The 22076-nt window shown below is 34.7% G+C and overlaps 1 protein-coding gene across 2 annotated transcripts in view; it reads right to left on the reverse strand.

Annotated features, from left to right (window-relative positions):
• Positions 1-2897: 2897 nt before the first annotated feature.
• The window catches only part of LOC150105462 (kinesin heavy chain-like), a 415076-nt gene continuing 395897 nt past the window's right edge, over positions 2898-22076 (reverse strand). For both annotated transcript variants that reach the window (XM_090394832.1, XM_090394831.1), the window contains exons 26-27: positions 19580-19645; positions 2898-3127 (exon numbers count right to left, since the gene is read on the reverse strand). In XM_090394832.1, coding sequence (XP_090250958.1) covers positions 3105-3127; positions 19580-19645 — 89 coding nt within the window. In that variant the 3' untranslated portion in view covers positions 2898-3104. The remainder of the gene's footprint in view (positions 3128-19579; positions 19646-22076) is intronic.

Consider the following 22076-nt stretch of genomic DNA (forward strand, 5'->3'; position numbering starts at 1 on the left):
GCTTGAAAAAGGCTGCAGAATTAATGATAATGTCAGAGGGTTTGGAATCTCGCAATAGCATTGTATCCAGGCTCTGGGCAGTGTTTCAATCCAAGGAATGTGTTCCAGATGTTTGCTAAGAGGTTGCCCTTGCTCTAACATGGGAGATCAACATGCAAGTCAGCTCCATTTAAGCACAGGTATAAGGATATCATGACAAACTGTGGCAAGATGTTCACGACAAGTAGGTCTATATACCAAAAGTGTAGTCTGCGTTCCTTTATCCACAGCTCATTGTAGAGCAAGTTTTCAGCAGTGTTGTATCCATAAAAATTGGACAAGACACCAATGGGCTAATGTACTCTTTACAGATGAGAGTCATTTTAGTCTTTCCTCCAATGACACTTGATCTGGCGTAAAAGTTGTAGTACTGCTTGCCATCACAAGAATGTGGAAAGGTTATAGACACGGGGGGGGGGGGGGGGGGGGGTATTATGCTTAATGGATGCACCAAGTTACAAGTGCTGGAAAAAGGGACTATGGCTGATAAACGATATTGCATGGAAGTTCACAATGTCATTATTCTTGTTGAGAGGCTTATACGCTGGTTAGACATAATAACTAATATTTAAGGAATTGACAGCGTATACTGGAAATATAGATTAAATAAACTTTAATATACACTTTCCGATATTTCGGCGAACGTTACGTTGCCATCTTCTTGGGAACTTACTAAAAGACACGTGCACACAAGTACTAATACAACAAATGAGACTGAGGCTAGGACGCTAGCGCTTTCCTAAAGTCCTGATGGTGCCCCCTGGCGGGCTATATTGGTAGTTCTTGGCCTTTGGGCTGAAGTTCTTTTGATAAAAGTTTCCCAAATTTGGGGCAGTTTCAAGCGTCCTAGCCTCAGTCTCATTTGTTGTATTAGTACTTGTGTGCACGTGTCTTTTAGTAAGTTCCCAAGAAGATGGCAACGTAACGTTCGCCGAAATATCGGAAAGTGTATATTAAAGTTTATTTAATCTATATTTCCAGTATACGCTGTCAATTCCTTAAATATTAGTTATTATTCACAATGTCATGTTTGATTATTCCATGGTGCTGTTGGCAAAGAATTCATTTTTATGGATGACAATGCCACACTATATCATACATGAGCAGTGGAGATATTTCTGGAGTTGGAAGATATTAATCAAATCGAGTGGCCAACACACTCCCCAGATCTCAATCCCATAGAACATGTTTCGGACGCAATAGGGCAATATATTGCTGCTTGAAATTCCCCTCCAGAAAGCAAACGCCTTATCCTTGATCTGAAGGAGGAGTTGGCAGTTTACCTTAAGACTTCCTGAATCACTTGGTGCTAAGCATGGTACGATGTTGTGAGACCTGCATTGCAGTTCAAGGTGGACTCATTCCATACTGAAATGTCTCACCATATAATTTTCTGTAAGCGCTGTACATTAACTCCTTAATGGAAATTTGTAACTTTTGCTAAAAGCATGTTACACTTTGATTTGTATGAAGTGTGTAATATAATTTATTAGTATGCTATCAAGAAATTTATGACCATATTTGACTATAGTCATGAAAAATTTTTCATATGCAGATAAAAATGTAGTTCATCCTAAGCTTTTGGACACCAGTGAAAAAACAAACATAAAAACATAAAAAACATACATAAAAAATTTAAGCTATTAGACTTGCAACTTTAGATACAAGCAAAATAAACAGTTCTCCATTATAAATTTTTTATAAGTTTATTATGAAGCCATGAAGCCTTACATTTGTGCACTAAATCCAGAAGCTGCCAATAATATCACATTTTAAATACACACAGTTCAAACAGGGAAAAAACAATTGAAATAAAAACAGCATCACTAATTACAATATTACATATCTCACTCTAGGATAATAAGTCATACTGCGGAATGACAAGGCTGAACTTTACAACATGAATGGACACAAAACCTAAATACTATAAATTACAATGTTGCCATGAGCTTCATGACATGAGAATTATTAATATACTTGATATTTTTATGTAACTATCTCAATTAACTAAAATCATTATTTAAAAAAAAAAAGCCACGGTGCTCTATTATAACCAATTTTTCAATGTTCTATAAAATAAAGAAGGAGGGGTGGGGCGGATTATTCTGATAGATATATAACTACAGTGATAACAAAAAAAAATTGAGATTCATCATTACAGGATTAATTTTTTTTTTCGAGTTTTGAAATCTTTGATTAAAAAACAATTGGTCAATTATATACATATTAGTGTCTGTTTATACATAATGCACAGTGTTGTTTTCGAAAGTGGTACAAAATACACACACACACATATACATATATAGAATGCCATAATTTAAACTTATTACTTGGTCAAAACCAATCTAAAATCAACTATACAATGTTTTAATATTTATTCATGAGATTAATCTTCAACTTGCTTATTATGTAATATCTGACTGAACAGATAATTAGTTGTCATAATAGCAAAGGAGTCTCATCATAATTTTTTTTCTCCTGAAGTCTTTTCAACTGAAAAAACAGAAGCAAAAAGTATTGCAAAGATTTCAAGATGTGAAAAAAAAAAAAAAAAAAAAAAACTATACAGAAACCTAAATTAAATTAAGCTACAAGAGTATTTGACTAACTGTACATAGAAGAGATATAGGTTACATAGTGGAGTGAAAAAATAATACAAAGCTACAAAGATTCCCTCCTGTTAAGACAGAATGTCTGAATATATATATATATATATTTTTTTTTTTACTTATCTACAAGCCCATACAATTAAATTATGATAGATGTGAAGGAATTATAAAGTTACTTCAACAAAACAGTTAGAAAATAAATAAATACATTCATCACGTAAGGTGTATATAAAAAATTCAGACTTTGAATAAGAATAGTCAGAAATCTTTGGTTGGATGTGTATAGAGACTACAGTGGTAATAACATTTAAGGAACTGCACCATAGTCAGGTTTCACCAGAGTAGCTCACTGTACAGAAGGTAACTAGCTACAAAACAGCAAGGCAATGAAATTACAGGAGGGGGAACTTGTAAGCCAACAGATAGTAGCACTTCAGTTGTTTGGTCTCATCAGCATTAGCTTTCATGTAACTCTTCAGCTAGAAATCAAAATAAAACAAATTACAACATAAACCATACAAACATTTAATTTTTTACCTATTCTACCCCCCCCCATCAGAGGTATTCAACTATTCTTGTTTCAATACTCAGTTTAGCAGCATTTACAGCAATAATATCTGATATATTCTAAAAATAGGGAGTTTCATATATATAAGTATGTGACAAAGTTTATAAGGCAGAACATTGGAATAAGATAACATTTTTTTAAAATGACAAGATGTTTCATCCTAATTGCACAGAATTTCTTAGGTGTAAACGTACAAAGTAGTATACTAGCAGATAAAACAGTAAGGACTAACAAAAATGACAAGTGTTAAGCAGTTATAGAAAAAACTGATGTTATTTTAAAATATCTCTAATTGTTCAAACCGTTGTGCATGTTTATGCATTCATGTTAATGTGTCTGGCTAATCAAGACTAGGATGTACTCAGACAAGTTGCTACTCTGGTTGATATTTAGGATCTAATGCCATTACTGAAGACTCCCAGATTTTTTCTCTCTGTTGTATCATAGCAATGGTGTAATAATTCCAATTTATCCCATAAAACTCGATATCTCATTTGTGAAGGGTCTTGTGGGTCAGCTAAAGAGAGCACAGGATGAGGCTTCACTCCTATGGTATTCAATATCTCGAACATGTTCTTCAATACAATCTTCAATTGATTTTTCTGTCCACAGTAAGATGACTGGCAATTGCAAAATAGTCAATAAACACCCAGATATTGAAGTGGGTTATGTCGATGTTTTGGGGATCAGAGTTGTGATTTCATCTTTATAGAGAGGATAAACACTACTTTGATTTTATATTCCTTAAGTATTTTTGCTCATTTTATGAAAAAGAGCTAATATATGGAAGTGTGTTGAATCCCCTGTTTTCTTCTTCTTTAGAAATTTTTCTGGTCTCTCAATGTCAGTTAAGTAGTCTGGAGATGATGTGGTCATTATAGCCATATAAGGAGAGTGTTTTTTAAATGTTTAAGTTTTTTAGCTAGTTCATCCTTGTCAGTAATTAGCCAGCAGGGTTCTTGCTCCTAATGTGGAAATAATTCCAAATTTTTGAGGTCTATAATGATGGGAAGAGGCATGTAGATATCTGTCAGTATATGTGTAGGCTTTCGAAATACAGACCTTTAATTTACCTGATTCCTTAGTTGGTAGAAGATCCAGAAATGGGAGTGAACCTTCAACTTCTAATTTATAGCTGAATTTTATGTTAGGATGTTGACAATTCAGGTACTCATGAAAATGCAGAAGCAAAGGTAGCCCATAGTTCCAGACTAAGAATATCATCAACATACCGTTTTCCATAATTTTGGTTAATGATGGTATTCTTCTAGGACCATGTTTTTAAATGTTTCCATATAACATTTTGCTAAAACTGGAGAAAGAGGACTACCCATGGCTGGACTAGAGGTTCTGTTTGTATACTGTATTTTTATATTTGAAATATCCAGATGAAATAGTGTTCAAGGAGTGCCATAAAGTTCTTAGAGTACATCAAAGCATGCTAAAATGTCATGTCCATTAGCTGATGCCTTGAAACAATATGCTTGGAGTTTTTAACAAAGGATGGTGATTGCCCTGTCAGGCCCTTTAGTACTTGAGCTAGATATTTGGCAAGAAGCTGAGACTTCATTTCTATGGTATTCAATATCTCGAACGTGTTCTACAATATACAATAGTAACAATTATTTTAATTAATTAAATATATATATATTGTAGTATATTTGGTTACCATCAGCATTATTAGTTCACTTATACATCAGAACATTTGCTTAAAAATATGAAGCCTGAATGTTGTATCCAAAGCACTCAATTTTGCATGATAGTGCAAGGCTGCCAGAATTGTAATATGATATAAAAGAGAGAGAGAGAGATCATATTCCATGATACTGCTGCAGTTCTCTGGCTCAAAAGAGATCTCTACTACTGAAAGGTATTAATATTCAGGATCAGTATTGAAATCTGTAAAGCTCTTTAAACTGGACTATTTGTAACAGCATAATTAAGAAAAACAATACTTTATGTTTTGCACATGTATGCCATAAAGTAGCTTATATCTGCTAGACATTTCATAAGAGAATAGTATTCTTGGATTTTTATCAAAATATCATCATCTGATACAGCTATCTGTATTACAAATTCTGTTAAAGATATCAAGATAGTTTAAAGCTAGAAACAGTGACAATCAAAAATTCAATCCTGAACATTTTAAAATTGTAATGTAAGCAAGCAATTATCAGAGTCGGCTAGGTTTATTTGGTCATGTGGATATACTGTTGTATGTTAATTTTCATTCTTCAACAAATCAGAGGTTCAGGAGAGATTCATGAAAAGTTTAAGATATAATTTCATTTTTATTGGCAAAATAATCTGAAATAATAATAATAATTCTTCCAGAGTTTGATAGAATATAATTAAATTTAGTTAGGATCGCAATTAACATTTGTTGTTCAATTTTCAAGGTACAAGGATAATTTCCAAAGTTTTGCACACTGTCTTCCTGTTGTTGTTAACGAAATATTTGTTAACATATTCACATCAGGGCCATTAGAAATTGCTCACTGTCCTCTTAACCTTCTAGAGGGTGAGAGAAAATGCTTTGCCCCTCCACAATTTAGTGTTTGAGTATCGGTGGATGTGCCACATATCGCGAGTGGTTCTTGATTGTAATCAAATCTTCATGGGAGGGGAGGGGTGTAGAGGAACGAATCTATGAATCTATTTGTTTTTGGATATATCAGGAAATAATAATTAAGGAGAATGCTATATTTGATTGTACAATTTGTTGTACTTTTTACATGTATTTATTTCTATGTTTTATTTGTATTTTACTTGATTTTTTAAGATTTTTTTTTTTTTTTTTACTCACTGATGATCAGTACACACTTTTTACATAGTAATATGAGGAAAGATTGAGAAGATGTAATTTGCAGAGTCTGGTGGAGAGGAGAGATATGATAGAGACCTACAAGTTGGTAAGGGGTTGTTATAAGATCAATGGTGGAGAAGGTCTACAGAGAATAGTGGGAGATCAGGGGAGAACCAGAGGTCATCCCTGGAAACTGTATAAAGAGGGTGTGAGTAGGGGAGTGAGAGGCAGGAGTTTGAGTGTGTTTAAGACACAATATGATGAGATGTGTGTGTGTGTGATAAAAGGACCTCCCAGATGAGTCTTTGACTCCATGAGGTCTTGGGGTAATAATAATAATATATGCACAGAATTATTCACACTTTTGCAAATCCTGTATTCATAACATTTTGTCAGCAGCCCTTCTGTTTTTATCAATAATAGATATCTAGAATATGCCAGTATTTTGCTAGAGATCAATGGATGCAATCCACTTCTTATATTATACTGAAGGATTCATTTTTATTCAGGAATAGCTGAATTTGTAATCACTATGTGTGTTCTTAAGAACACTGGAATGAAAATATTCCTATAGCACAAAAAAACCTTCCAACAGATAGGGGATGACTATACTACAGAAATAAGAAAAACAAATGGTTTAATCATATCAATAAATACAGTGTACTATATTTAGCAACAATCAGTGCAGCTAGAGACAACTTCACAAAGAAATACATGTCCCCTACCACAGATCCAGTGCTACATGCATGCAAGTAAAACAACTTTACTATAGCCAAATGCAATTCTATAACAATAATGTAGTCACTGGGCACAAAACAAATAAGGGTGTGCACGTGCATGCACGCACGCACACACACACACAAAACTAGAGATCTATTCAAATTGCATATGACATTTTCAATATCATGATGAAAGTTCACAAATGCTAATTTTATGAATAAAATTTGCAATCTTCTGAATTTTGCATTTTCTGGTTCTTTCAATCTAGGGAACAGGTCTAAGTCTTAGGGTTCCTATTAAGACTGTGCTGGGAGGCGAGAGGAGGAAGAAGTATTTGTCATTTTACTTTTCTGTGATATCAGATACATAACATGAAATGCAGTTTTGCACTATCATGCAAAATGAGAGCTTTGGCTACTAACATTTAGGCTTCAAAAATTTAAGCAAATCTGCTGTATGCTATATAACAACAGTCAACCCTGCAAGTACTCTGTCCATTGTTATCACTTTCTACTTGTAAGGCATTATCATTAATAAATCTGGACTGTTGGGACTGACATTTTTTGGAAGCAATGAGGTATGTTTCCACCATAAGGATTGATCAGTTCTGATTCAAAATGTTTTATTCATGTTTCATCTATGGAAACAATACCGTTCAAAAATTTTTCACTTTAAGCATCCTAATGATACAGCAGTTTATTGCAACAACGTGGCAGTAACTTTTTGCTTTTTCAAAATTTCATTCAGAATGCAGTAGCTCTAGTAGAGTTCCAAGGGAGTTGAAAGAGGACAAAATAATTCCCTTGCATAAGGGAGGTTCTAAGATTGTAGTAGCAAATTATAGAACCAATCAGTATCTTAGGCATGATGATAAAAGTACTAGAAAAGTTGGTCAAAAAGAGAATTCAAAAATGGGTAGATAAAAATGATACTGCATGAATGTCACCATGGATTTGGGAAGGGTCAGTCATGACAGTAATTTATTAACTTTTTATAAAAGAGTAACAGCAGAGTTGGATAAAGGATATGGCTACATAATGATTTTGCAAAGGTATTTGATAGAATACTGCATGGAACTCTGTTATGCAAATTAGAACAAATGGGGATGGATATGACACTGGTTAAGTGGATAACAGGGTGGCTGCTGAACAAATATCAAAAAGTGATATATGTAGGAACAGAAATCAAGGTGAAAACAAGTGACTAGTGGTGTGTGCTGCAAGGTTTAGTGTGGGGACCATCTGTTGAATTTGTACATAAATGATATAGGAAATAACCTGAAAGGAATCTTTGCTACGAGTTGTCCAGTATTGTACTACGATCACTTGCATTAGCTCACACTAGTGATCGCCAATACTTTATAGTTTACTATATTCGGCATGAAACTCTGATTCCAATCTTTGAGTTTCTTATTCGGTTTTAAAACAATGTGGGATTTAAAATCCCCTTAATTTAAATAAAACCTGAAAGGAAATATTCAGTTGCTTGCTGACGATGCAAAATTAGTTGATGCTGATGATGTGCAATAGCTAATCAAGGCAATGTGGAAAGCTTGCAGGATGATTTAAATAGGCTGTCAGTATGGGCAAAAGATAATGGGTTTCAGTTTAATCTGGAGACATGTGAAGTTATACATTTTTGGGGAAAATAGATTACAAACTGTGTATCATATTGATAGCACTATACTCGGAAATAGATAAACTAGAGATTTAGGAATGGTAGACAGAAAATTGAAATTTAGAGGACATATTGCTAAGGTAGTCCATAAAATTATTTGGCTATTGAAGAAACACATTAACATGTAAAGATAAGGAAGTTGTTATTATGCTTTATAAGGCCTCAATACACCCACACCTGGATTACTGTGCTGACATCTGGACCCTGGGTTTCTTGGGGATGAGGAAGTAGTGGAGAGGATTCACAGGAGAGTGAACAAGATGGTGAATGGCGTGTCGAATGTTTCCTATGAGGATAGATTGAAGATGTGTGGATTGCAGAAGTTGGTTGATAGGAGAAAAAGAGAGGATATGATAGAAACATTTAAGTTGCTTAAAGGATTTTATAGGACTGATGCAGAGAAAATGTTTCAGCACTTGGCTAGAGGGACCAGAACAAGGGGGGTTATCCCTGGAAGTTGAATGAAGGTGTGGTTAGTAGAGGTGTAAGGACTAGATTTTTTGTTTGGATAGTTGTGAATGAGTATTCCACTCATTCCACCCTGAGTCAGTTGTGTTTTGTCTGTTAACGGGTTCAAAGAGAGGTATGATAGATCGTGTTGATACATTGGGTCTCCCATGATGAATCTTCGGATTCCATGGAGGTGTCCATATAATAATAATTCTGAAAACAGAAGTGGATGAGATATTTCCTTCACCTGCAATTTCATTTTACACCAGTTTTCTTCTAGTAAGCTGTTAACTGGTTATAAAGATATTATATATATATATATATATATATATGTGTGTGTGTGTGTGTGTTAACTATTAACTGAATTCTGAGATTATAAGGAAACAAGTAAATTTAATATATCCACACAACTAATTTCGTTGGGATGCCGACTTCTTCATGTGTGTGTGTGTGTGTGTGTGATAACATAAAAGTAAATAAAAGACCGTAAAAAACACCAGTTTTGCTTCGAGAACACAAAATATCAATAAATCTAAACTTATTAATAAGTTCAATTTTCTCAAACTTGCACAGGAACGATCCTCCTCTACTAATAATCCTCATGTACTCAAAAAAGTTGTCAAAACCTCACTACTGCAGAAGAAAATATCCTTTCAAAAGGCCTCAATTTTGTCCTCTCCCCAAAATCAATTCCTAGAGAATTTTTTCTCACTAAAATAGAAAAAGCTGCGTCTCTAATACCAACTGAAGAAGTAAATTTATTTCGCATGGAGGCCATCTTCGCGATCAACAAAAACCACCTACAGACAATATTTCCCATGGTGAAAGACTGGCCATTAAACAAAACCGAGGAAAAACAAAGATATTATCATCCTTCCAGCTGAGGAAAGCAAAGGAAATGCAACTGTAATCCTTAATAAAACAGACTACCGTAATAAAATCTTGGATTTATAAGAGTCAGATACTTACTCTCAACTTGAGAGAGACATAATCGGACCAACAATCTTCTTAAAATGACCATGGAACTACCAAGAAATATCTGCCCTATCTCTACGATTTCTTCATCCGCCCATTCCCTGATTGTAAGGCCTTCCAAAGATACATAAAGAAAATACTCTGTTAAGTCCCATAGTTGAAAGTATCAACTCTCCCACATATAACGTGTCGAAATATCTCGCTGCCTTCTTGAAAAGCCACACAGGACAATCTTCTTTCATCAACAATTCAGCTGACTTTGTAACCAAGATAAAAAAACCTCAAACTCAACAATTCATATATCATGGCAAGCTTCGACGTAGTATCGCTGTTTACTGATGTACCCACCCAAGATGTTCTTACTCTTCTTAGAAACAAGATTTCAAAAAAAAGATGTTCTCTTTACTTACACATTGTATTAATTCAGGCTACTTCAGGTTTGAGGACAAAATTTACTAAAATAGCAGATTAGCCATGGGTAGTCAACTGTCTCAGATACTAGCAAACATTTTCTTGAAGATTTTGTTTCTGATATGGGCGCACGGAACAGACAACCTTCAAGTTTTTCTAAATCATTTAAATAACTTTCATCCCGAAATCAAGTTTACCACCGAACTTATGGTTCTCTGGATTTTCTAGACATCAAACTTACCAGGTTGTCTGATACTTTAAAAATCTCAATCTTCAGAAAACCTACACATACAGATAGATGCCTGCATGTGTCCTCTCACCACTATCCAACACAAAAATTAGGCATCATAATCGTGCCAGTTCCGTATTATTTGACGAAGAAGAGCTCAAAAATGAACTGAAACATCTTAAAAGGACCTTCATAAATAATGGTTACTCTTTGAAAAGTATTAACAAACTACTATATCACAGTCATCAACATACTAATGAGGTTTCTAATAACCCCAGAGCCTAAATCTCCTAACCTTGCATTATTTCCCTCTCCCCTAAACTGGTAAGAATTTTCAAGAGGTTCAATATCAAAAGGTGTTTTTCTCCACTATACCAAAACTCCGGTCAATCCTAAGCCACTCAAAAGAAAAGCATCACCATCTTCAGTTTCCAGGTGTCTACAGAATTGTGTGCAATTGTGGAAAGCCATATTACGACCAAACTGAAAAGTCTATCAAAGAACACCAGAGTGATCTAATATAATAGAACCCAAGCCAGCACCCTTTCCAGCCACGTCTTGTTCTCAGTTGTGTGGATATATTAAATTTACTTGTTTCATTAGATAATAGTTAACATGTCTAGAAACCAAGTCAATCTGCTTGCTTATATATATATATATCTTTCTTGATATTTATTATATTCTTAATCAATACATGCCACATGCACTAATTTTTAATCTATATCGCCATAGTTGAAGTCTCCCATGATAATTGCTCAGCCTCTACTCATTTAATCTGCTGATGCATGTCATCCACATTTTCTTCTAGACCCCTAGGTCTATAACAGCAACCAACAATATATTTTGTCCTATTAGCCTCTATCTCCCACAAGACAGCATCAAACGAACCATTTTCATCAGATCTATAATCTTACTTCACTTCTGTTTTTGTTGACGTTCTTTAGCTATCATTAATAATATACTCCTCTTACCCAATTTCTTCTATATTCTCTGAAAATACAATATCCAATACATTATATTAACTACATCATTCTCTGACAACCAAGTCTCGCTGATGTCAATAATTTTTGGCCAAGTTGAATTGACCAATGCTAAAAACTCAACTCCTTTATTTCTGATACTTCAGGCATTTGTGTACATGCACTTCAACATCCCCTTAGACCCACAGTTACCTTTACATAATATCATTACCTTCCCATTCAGATTCAAAACCTGGGAAACTGCACACAGCTCTTCATAATCATTCTTGCACTCATACTTATTGAATCCAAGGGTGGCAAAACACATTTTTGATTGCTTCTCCCTACCCCCAACATCTCTAGTTTTGCTGGTTTTGCACTTCCAAACTTTCACTGAACAACACTTTCTCCAAGCACCTAACTCCAAAACCATATAACTGTAGTCCATCAAGCATATACAGGTCCTTATATCTATCAAATTCATTCCATACATCTATTAACTATATATCATTCCTCCTGCACAATCTTCTCATTGTGCAGGAGGAATAGTGGAATGCTCCAGAACTTACACTGATATTGTACCATCTCTTCAAGCTGTCATACTCATCTGACATTGGTCCTACAGTTTGAAAACAAGCAAACTTTTATCCAGTTCAACCTGTTGCACTATCTTCAGTGTTCTCAAAAATAATGGGAAAGGTCAATAGCCAAATGCTTCATTTTTGGGAGACTCGCCAATTACTTAATGATTACCAATACGGATTACATCATTCTTGTTCCCACAGATCTTCTAGTCAACATTGCCCACCTTTGGACACAAGTCATGGAAAAGTTTGAAAAACTCAAGTGATGATGTTCAATATTTCTGAGGTGTCTGACATTGTTGCCTTCTTACCTAGCTACCATTTTGTGGTATTCCTCCCTCACTTTGTGAATGAATTGCCATCTTCCTCACCAGTCATTCATTGTGGGTAATGATGGATGGTTTCCTTTCAGATTCCTCAGTCATTGCTGGTGTACCTCAGGACTTGGTGTTTTAACATACATTTCCTTCTATGCCTCAGTGATTCTCCCTCTCTCTTTCACTCACACACACCATCCAATCCTATTTATAGCTTTGCTGATGATAGTACTCCTCACTCCTCATTTTCTAAATCTTGCAGTGTCTGGATGATTCAGGGTTAAAATTTTCTATGGTAAGTGCCTTTAACACCGATATCCTTGCCATTCTCAAGGAGGATTAGGATAACCTAGTGAATTTTATTGCCACCAAAATGACGTCTTGTCCGATTTCCCAGAAGAAAGACCATACTTCACTCTCCCTCAATTTTGTCCATATTCTGTATGCCAACCAGAATCAGTCCTTTTCTTTTTGAGTTGACTTTCACACCTAGCCTGTCCTGGCACAAATACATCAGTCTATAGGCAATTAATCTTCTGAAAAACTTCGTATTATTTTTCGTTCTAAGCAGTACTTCTCAATGCCTGACACTTCAAACCCAAATCTGCCCAAAACCTTAGAATGTTTTTCCCACATTTGGGGTGCATCTAGGACCTCTTTCAGAACTCTGATTGCATTCGGAAGAAACTGATGACTCCTCTCTCACTGACACTTCTCAGTTTCTTTCTCATGTTTTCTATAGATTCTGTGGGCACTACTCCACTGAACTCACAACTACCATTCTTCTTTCTTTTAGTCATGTACAAATACAAGCAGCTGCTGGTTCACACCAATATAGAGCCCCACTCCAAACTCATCAAGACAGTTTCTCATCCTGCTTCATTCCCTCCATCTCTGCTCTTTGGAACACTCTTTTGCCATATTGTTTTTCACAATGATTATAACCTTCATATCTTCAAGAAACACATAGTTTCTTTTTTCCTTTAATCACTTGTTAAACCATTCTGATATAAAAAAAAAAGGTGTGTGTGTGTGGGGGGGCTTTCGCATTACAATAAATTCATATAAAGTAAATATTAAATGTTTGATCCCTAGAGCATGACTTCCAGATTATCTAAGGAAAAAAAATACATACAAAAAACATGAGTAAGACATGAAACTTACTTTAATATGTCTAGTGCATATGTTCCATTCAAGTTATCAATAATTATTATTTATTATTATTACACCCTCCATGGAGTCACTCATCATAAGATGTTCATTCAACTGACAACATATTTATCATATAGAATCTTAAAATCCTTAACACTCCTTGCATTAACAATACATTCTGATAATGTATTCCATTCACTGACAATTCTCCATGTAAAAAGTCTACTCCTCACATCCCCCTTCACCACACTTTTACATAACTTCCAGGAATGACCTCTGGTTCTTCCCCTCTCACCTTTTACTCTTTTTAGAATCCCCCCCGATTAATCTGATAAAATTATCTCCCTAACTTAAATATCTCTATCATATCACCTCTCTTCCTCCTGTCCACCAAATGCAGCAATCCACATTTCTTCAGCCTCTCTCCACAGCCAGCATTCCAAAGTCCTGACACTGTCTTAGTCACTCACCTCTGGACCCTCTCCAATGCCTCCACATCACTTTTCTTACATAACTTTAATTACATTGTCATAGTGATGTGATTAGTGTCAGGAAGAGTTATAGAGATAACTCACTTAAAAATTATTGGTATGTCATACCAAGCTGCTTCTTCTTGGCTTCCCGTATTAAGCAATTGTTTGCCTGTAACGTTTTCAAGGGTTTACACAGTCTTCTGTCCATCTCCTCCTGGGTCTTCCTCCTGATCGGTGTCCCTTTAATTTTTTCGGTTGTTTCATTATTAATTTTAATATAGCTTTCTTCCATTATTGCCATTGCTTTTGTGGTTTGAGGTGGAACTTTCAATTCACACAGTATACTGATTAATTTCGTCCCATACTGAGCAACAAACACACTATTTAACAGTACTGTATATTTCTTGTGATGATTTTACTTAACTTTATTTCGCAAAGTTTGGGTGCAAATATAGTCTACAATCTTTAGTCAACTTCAGAACAGTATCTGAATAACAGATTTAACACAGCAAATTCTTATAATGATGAATCCAACACACACACACACACACACACACACACACACACACACACACACACACACACACACACACACACACACACACACACACTTATTTTAACCATAAAGAAGGAATAGAACTGACTTTGGTGTAAAAAAAATACATTTAATGATTACAAAATTGTAAACAGAAAGCAGAATAAAAATTAAAAATAATCGTGTTCCACAGATTCTCTTCTAAAATGAGAACTGTCATTGATGAAGTTAGTTATATACATTTCTAATGGTTAGAAGTGTGATCTTGTCTAATGATACTTCATTTTTTCATCCTCATCCTTCCTAAAAAGACACTTATAGTATCTATATGTCAAACAACTTCTATGTAAATGGCATAACTGATGAAAACAGTCATGCCATTTGTACCATACAACTGACTGCTGGAAAAAGACAAAAGTGCCACATTAAATCCATATTTTATTTCAACGATTATAATGAAGAAGGATTATATGACTACTTAAAACTTCCCCAGTTTTGGGAGGTTATTCTGCTTAAATATCATCGCTATTGTGCAATTTATTTTTTTATGTAGCTCCTGCCCACGAAATGTTTTTCTGTAAAGCTATAATACATTCATATTATGGGTGGGCTAAGATTTTATTTCTACTTTTTTAATTATTAATTATATTAAATATATATATATATATATACAGGGTGTTCGGGATAAATTTGACATATTTATAATTAATTATATTTTTCCGTAAGTTACATGTATTAACACACACTTCTCTTCATTTAAAAGTTTGGACCCTTCTTCATTCATATACAAGATGTCAGAAAGGATGGATAGCTGGAACCCACCTGAATCATGGAAGAGAATAACTTGTATCATGATGATTCGTGCCCGCCATCAAAATAAGGATATTACGACTGCTGCCCAATGCTCCCTGAATACAGTAAAAACAATCAGGCATGAACTAGAGACTTGCAATGGTGACTACGAGGATGTAGCAAGAAGAAAGATCCCTAGCAGACGATCTGATTGCGTTCGTACGGCAGAATTCCTCGCAAATCTGCAGGAACAGGTGTTGAAGAACCCTGGCATTGGAATTCGGGCTTTGTTCGTGGAGTTGCTAACTGTAGTCAAGCCCTGGATAACAAGGGTAGCCAATGGTAGGCCGTATGTATGGCAGCAGGATTCGGCCCCTTGCCACACCTCTGGGAAAAGTCAAAAATGGTTGACTGAAAATTTCTACGACTTCACCAGTCCAAATGTTTGGCCTCCAAACTCCCCAGACCTTAACCCCATGGATTATTTTGTATGGGGCGCAGTTGAAAAAGACACCAATCGCACTTCCAGTAATACAAAAGCCCAGTTAATGGATAAAATTAAAACAGTTTTTGCGGCCCTTCCCAGGGAGACTGTAGCATCAGCTTGTTCGAGGTTCCGAAGCAGAATTGAAGCTGTGATCGATGCTAATGGTGGTTATTTTGAGTAAATCTTGTTGATAGTATTGTAATTAACTCTGCCTGTAATGTTTTTTTGTCAATTCATTAAATTTAATAGATACAAAGAAGATTTTCTTTTTCCTTACGAAACTGTCAAATTTATCCCGAACACCCTGTATATATATATATTTATTTTTTTTTTACATAGTCTGGAAACCTTCTCTAGAGACCAAACATGGAACTTTTTCAAGCCACTTCAGGCCTTCAATAAGCGAGGGTGATGGTCTCACATCAGGTGATGAAATTCATCTACTACCTAAAGGCAATCACAAATAACCATGCTCACAGTAAGATTCAAATCTGCAGACTCTTGGTTAGAGAGAAAGAGAGAGAGTGGATATGCTATACCACTCATACTCAACTAAATTAAACATCATATAATGTTTAATATCACCAATACATTATTTTTTTATTTCTTTTTTAATGCAAATTTCATCTAAATAAAAGTAAATGATTATTGGAATGTTATTTTTATTTTAATAAATACTAAATATATTGAGAAGCCCATAGGTGTGATCAGCTTTACACAAATCAAAGTTAGCCCAAATAATACCTGTTGGCACACTTGAATCAAGAAGTATGAAAATATTATTTTTAGTGTAAATCTGAACATATAATTAACTAATATATAATATCCAAAAAATAACTGGCTATATGAATGAGTATACTATTGCGTACTAACAGTGACGATGAATGAGTCTAAAAACCAGACAGAGTCCAATACTCTTTGGTCGTAGAACACACATTAATCATGAAACCAAATATTTGGATTTTTATGCATGTTAGTACAGTCACTTTGCTCATTCACTCACTTCCATTGAAGCAGCAAGGAAGTAGATGAGTAGAAGCACATACATGCTAAATAGTACTAAGTACCATACATAATCCTATTTAGCAGGCACAAGAATAATGACATTATGGTAATGCAACATACTTGGCATTTGATATAAAAATACTACAAAGTTATAAATAGATGTAAAATGCATTGGTGTTTTTAACTGATATTATATACCCTCTGTTCAAAAAGAAACCGAACTTTAGATAGAAAATAAAACACAAGCCAATTATAATTATTGAAATAATTTATTTCGATCAATATACTCTCCCTCAGCTTCGATACAGTGTTTATCACGGTCAATTAATTCGTTAAATTAGTTTTTTATATTGGTTTTTGGGATACTGTCATGGTTACTGCCACTTGAATGTTTTCAACAGTGTCATATCGCTTTCCTTTCATTGGCAAATGAAGTCAGAGGAAGGGAAAGAAGCCACAGGCTGCTAAATCAGGTGAATACAGTGAGTGATCCAACACACAAACTTGGTTTTTGATCAAAAACTATCTCACAATGTTCGAACGATGAGAGTGTGCATTATCGTGCAAAAGTGATCAGCTATCTGCATCACAATATTCATGCCGTACACGATGAATTCTCGCTATCCATCGCTTCAAAACTTCGAGATAAAACTCACCAATGACCGTTTGGCCAGGCAGAATGAATTCTTTGTGGATAATGCTTTACTTTCTTTACTTTTGATTTCTCCAAGCAACTTTTTTTTGAATGTCCCTCTTCTGGTGTTCTCAACTCAGCACTCTGTTTTGGGCTCATACTCAAAACACCACGTTTTGTCACCAGTAACGATCGTTTCAAGGAAGTTCGAGTCCTTACAAGCAGTTTTAATGAGGTCCTTGCAGTGTTCAATTTGATACTTTTTTGGTCATTAGTCAACTTGCGGGGAACAAATCACGAATCAATTTATGAAGGCCCAAACTCTCGGTCAAAATGTTGTGCACAGTTGATTTTGGAATCCCGAATTCATCTTCAATCAATCTCACGCCTTTGATGAAATCACACACTTTTTGGATGCTAACTTCGCTCAGTCCAGTTTTTGGATGGCTCGGCTTTTCGTCGTTCTCAAGCGTCTCACGACCACTTTGAAATCGCTTAAACCACCCGTAAACTTGAGTACAGGATAAGCATTCATCACCGTATGCTTTTTGAAGCCTTTGATGTATTTCAGTACAACTTTTACCATTTTAATGCAAAAGTCAATCGCAGCTCTCTGTTTGAAACTCATTTTCCGACCGTCCGTCAAAACACTCTTGCCACTATAACTTGGCTTCTAATGAAACAAATGTCATAAACAGTTGACACAACACTAATGAAGGTTGCTGCTTTTGACAACAACCTTCAACAAAAAGATACAGAAGGTGGCGCCACTAGTTTCTTCTATTTTCGAAAAGTTCGGTTTCTTTTTTGGACAGAGGGTGTACTATTCCAAATAAATGGAAAAAGGAAACAGATGTGAAATTTAAGGAATTGACATAAAGTTGTGCTGAAAAATCAACTAAACATGAACAATGATGAACCTAAATGTGTTCATAGTGTAACTCAAAAACAGCCTGACCATTAAATAGAAATCACATAGATAAGATACAGTACCTTTAATTATATATTTGGTTTTATCCTTTATCCAAGTGTAAGCAAACAAAGTTTGTACCTCAAGTACTTTCAGAACTGGGACAATTCGTGGAAAAGGGGGTATAAGTTCTCATCACTTGCCTTAGTATCCCATAATGTAAAGCACATCTCCTTGCAGACATGTATAATGCTATGCATTAAGGGAAGGGTCACTACCCAGACCGGTTTCGACCTTTATTGGGGTCCCATCAGTGGGAGTCAGATCCAGAAGTGGTGATATTAAGGTGAAGTGATGGAGAAGTCATACTTCCATATACGAGTTACCGAAAGGTCCGACACCTTATCATTAAAATTCTCTGGATTAGAGATAAGTCTGTGGATTATACATTACCTTTCTAACTGCTTATGTGGGAGAAAGGTCAATAATAATAATATCTAACCCTTCATAAATAAGAGCTCTCTGAATAAAGAATGAAGACATTGCTTTCATGAACTCAGAACAGATGATCTGTTCACAATCATTTTCATAAGAATTAGTGAGAAAAAGAGGTGGAAAGCCTCTTCTGCATTGGATTGGAAAGTAAAGCAGACTGTAGTAAATGTGAATACTTTAAAGTGCAGGTTGCCAATTTCAAATAGAAATGTTTGAAATTGTAGTCAAGATCCTAAATACCAACTTCGAATTGCATCAGTATCTGACATCCATAGCAAACAACAAATAAAGATTAGATCCACAGCAATACTGCTGTGGATCTAATCTTTAGGTAAATAAGATAGATGGACAAAACAAAGTTATTAAGTGCACATGCTCTGCTACAAAATAATCTAATAATGATGATATAAAGAGGCATCTCCTTGGCAAAATGGTTTTGCAAAGCAATACTTGAAAAAGTGAGATCTGAATTTTATCTACTCTCTGAGGAATTTTCTAAGCCATTTTTTAAGAAGTCAGACAAGATAACAGGGACAGGGCTCTCTTTGCTGAAACTGTGTTCCCTGTCTCTTTGCCAAACTATAAAGCAATCAAATTCTTTCGAGAGCATATGCAATTGCAAAATGTTACTAACAGCCTCAACTTGTGTCTGTATGCCTAAAATGTAATATTTATTAATATCATTTATTAGGAACTTAACAATACAAGTGTAGAATTACTTGGTTTTATTAATAATAGTTTACTCAACTTACATTTTTCTATATGGTTCTTGTTTGATGATGGAACCCTTTTATGGATCTTCAGAGAATTTTCCATACCTATGCACAATTTAAGCAAATAATTTTATTCAAAAAGCATACTTGGAATGACGTACAGTTGACTCTCGGTATAGTAAATGCTATTATATAAACTAACTTGCTCACTATAATAAAGTACTAAAAGGGTCCTGAGCAAAGTCCCATAATTAAAATGCCATTCTAAAGGAAATTCAGTATAACGAACTATTCCTACAGTCCCTAAAATTGCGGTATAGTGAAAGCTAACTGTATTCTAAAATAGTACATTAAAAAAGTCTTGCATTATTGTTTCCATCAATAATATGCAATAAGAGTTTACTTAAATTGACAAAAAAAAAGATCATTAAGCTGGTTATAATATCCTCTGAAAATTTCCAATGTCATTATATGTATTTTTAAACAACTTGAATACTGGTATAAACTGGAATTTTTGAAGCAGATTTTTATACCTTGAAACTTTTATAGCTGAAACTCTGTTCCCAATGTTAGCATCCCTTCAGAGAAGTGTGAATTAGAACAGTTTCATTTATTCACATTGCAAAATTAAAAAATAAGCAAAATAAAAGAAAAATTAATATCCAAATGATATTAATTGATATCCAAATGATTAACTCATTCCATTCCAATTCTCCATTCATTATCTAAGCCTTAGTTTTCCAACAAATGTGCCATGAAAAAAAAAAACCTAGGCATATTACAAGTAGCCTGATGGGAAAGGCAGAAATGACTGTAGTTTCAATTCTCAGTCATAACAGCTGCAAAAAGCAGCAACAAAACTAAATCTAAGTTTGAAAAGGTCAAATGTAGAAAATTCATCTCCTGCACAAATGGAAATTTGCCTTCTGATTACTCAGTAAGCTCAATGGGCACAACTTCTGCCCATCTATACACTTCCACTTTTTGCACATCACAATGACATCTCTGTTAATATTACTAAAACCAAAGCATCATATTTTCTCTCCAATGCTGGCATAACAGTTCCAAGACAAATCACTTCCTGTTATATCAAAAGGAGTGCCTGTCTACAAGTGAGAAAACAGCATAAACCCAGAATAAACACTAAGAAAAATTAGAAAAAATAACTAGTAATACTTCCTACAATCATATTCTATTATTGTTATCAATATATAAAGTATTTTATATATTGATAACAATAATACCCTACTGCAGGAGTCCTACTCACATAGGCAAATCAGCCCAATAACACATGTGCACAACTTACAGACAAAATTGCTCATCTACACATAACACCACCCACTAACTGCATTTTTTGTCTGTAAATTGTGCACGTATGTTACTGGGCTAATTTGCCTATGTGTGAAATGAAAAACTCAAGTTTCCAGAAGAAAAAATCCTGCTACTTCTGTATGAGATCAGCTAGCTCACCATTAACCAAAAACAAATAAAGATGAGTTCTCTAATCATAATGAGAATTGATTTCAGGTATCCTTCTTTTCCAATCAAAGGGTGCAATTGTTCCACTGTTCTTCTAACTGTGCTATGCAGATGCTTAATGAACTTCAGTATCTGCTGATGTTTATCAAGGTCAAAAAATTCTCAATACCCACTTTTCTTGCAATGAAAATACACAGAAATTTGTCATGATGCGGATATAAAAGACCTAACCTGTCACAGTTTTCTGCTTCTAAGTCTTGTTTAAGAAGTACATCCACATACACACTGCAATTCTGACATATATCCATAAATTCCAAACAGCAGTATTAAAATGCTTCAGTTAAATAATCACCCTCGGCGGAAATTCTGTATCAGCTGTGTGGTCTAGATCAGTTCTTAAACTATGGATTGTGATTGCTCCAGAGATAGTGAAAAAGATTCTGGGGGTAACAGCAAATATTGATAAACACAAGTAAATTAAATGTTTATTAGAGAACTATTGAAATATTATATATTACATTATTTCATCCTATATTTGTTTATTTTATTGGAAATAAATGTTGCCAAGCATGATTTCACTGATTACACGATTATTTAAAAGGAGGGGGAGGGTTGTGAATATATATAAAAAAAAAAGTTTAAGAACCTATGGTATAAATATTCATATTTAACATAGGAATTTGAAATTATTTTACAGAAAATTATTTGAACCAGGTCAGCATCACCACCAGAATCAATCCCCTCTTTGATTTCAACCCTGTGCATTTTTCCAGAATAAGATATAACAAATTAACTGATGATATCCAAGCACACACAAGAAGTTGTAACAAATGTTTCTGTAAGAATGATCTGGTAAGTTTAAATCACCTGTCTTCAAGGAGACAGCTGGGGTGATCTAGTAACCAGCTAGTAATAAATATGGCAAAAATGAAGTCAAATATGTAGATTTTCTTCATTAACTGAATCTAAAACTTTTGAAATAGTTTTATGAGGCCTATATTGCTGAAACACGATCCGCAACAGCTGATGATTTAATGTGATCATAATGTATGATTCT

Source organism: Typopeltis vanoorti, chromosome 6 (genome assembly GCF_054136105.1).
Source record: "Typopeltis vanoorti isolate ZY-2024b chromosome 6, IOZ_Tvanoo_1.0, whole genome shotgun sequence".
Lineage (NCBI taxonomy): Eukaryota > Metazoa > Arthropoda > Arachnida > Uropygi > Thelyphonidae > Typopeltis > Typopeltis vanoorti.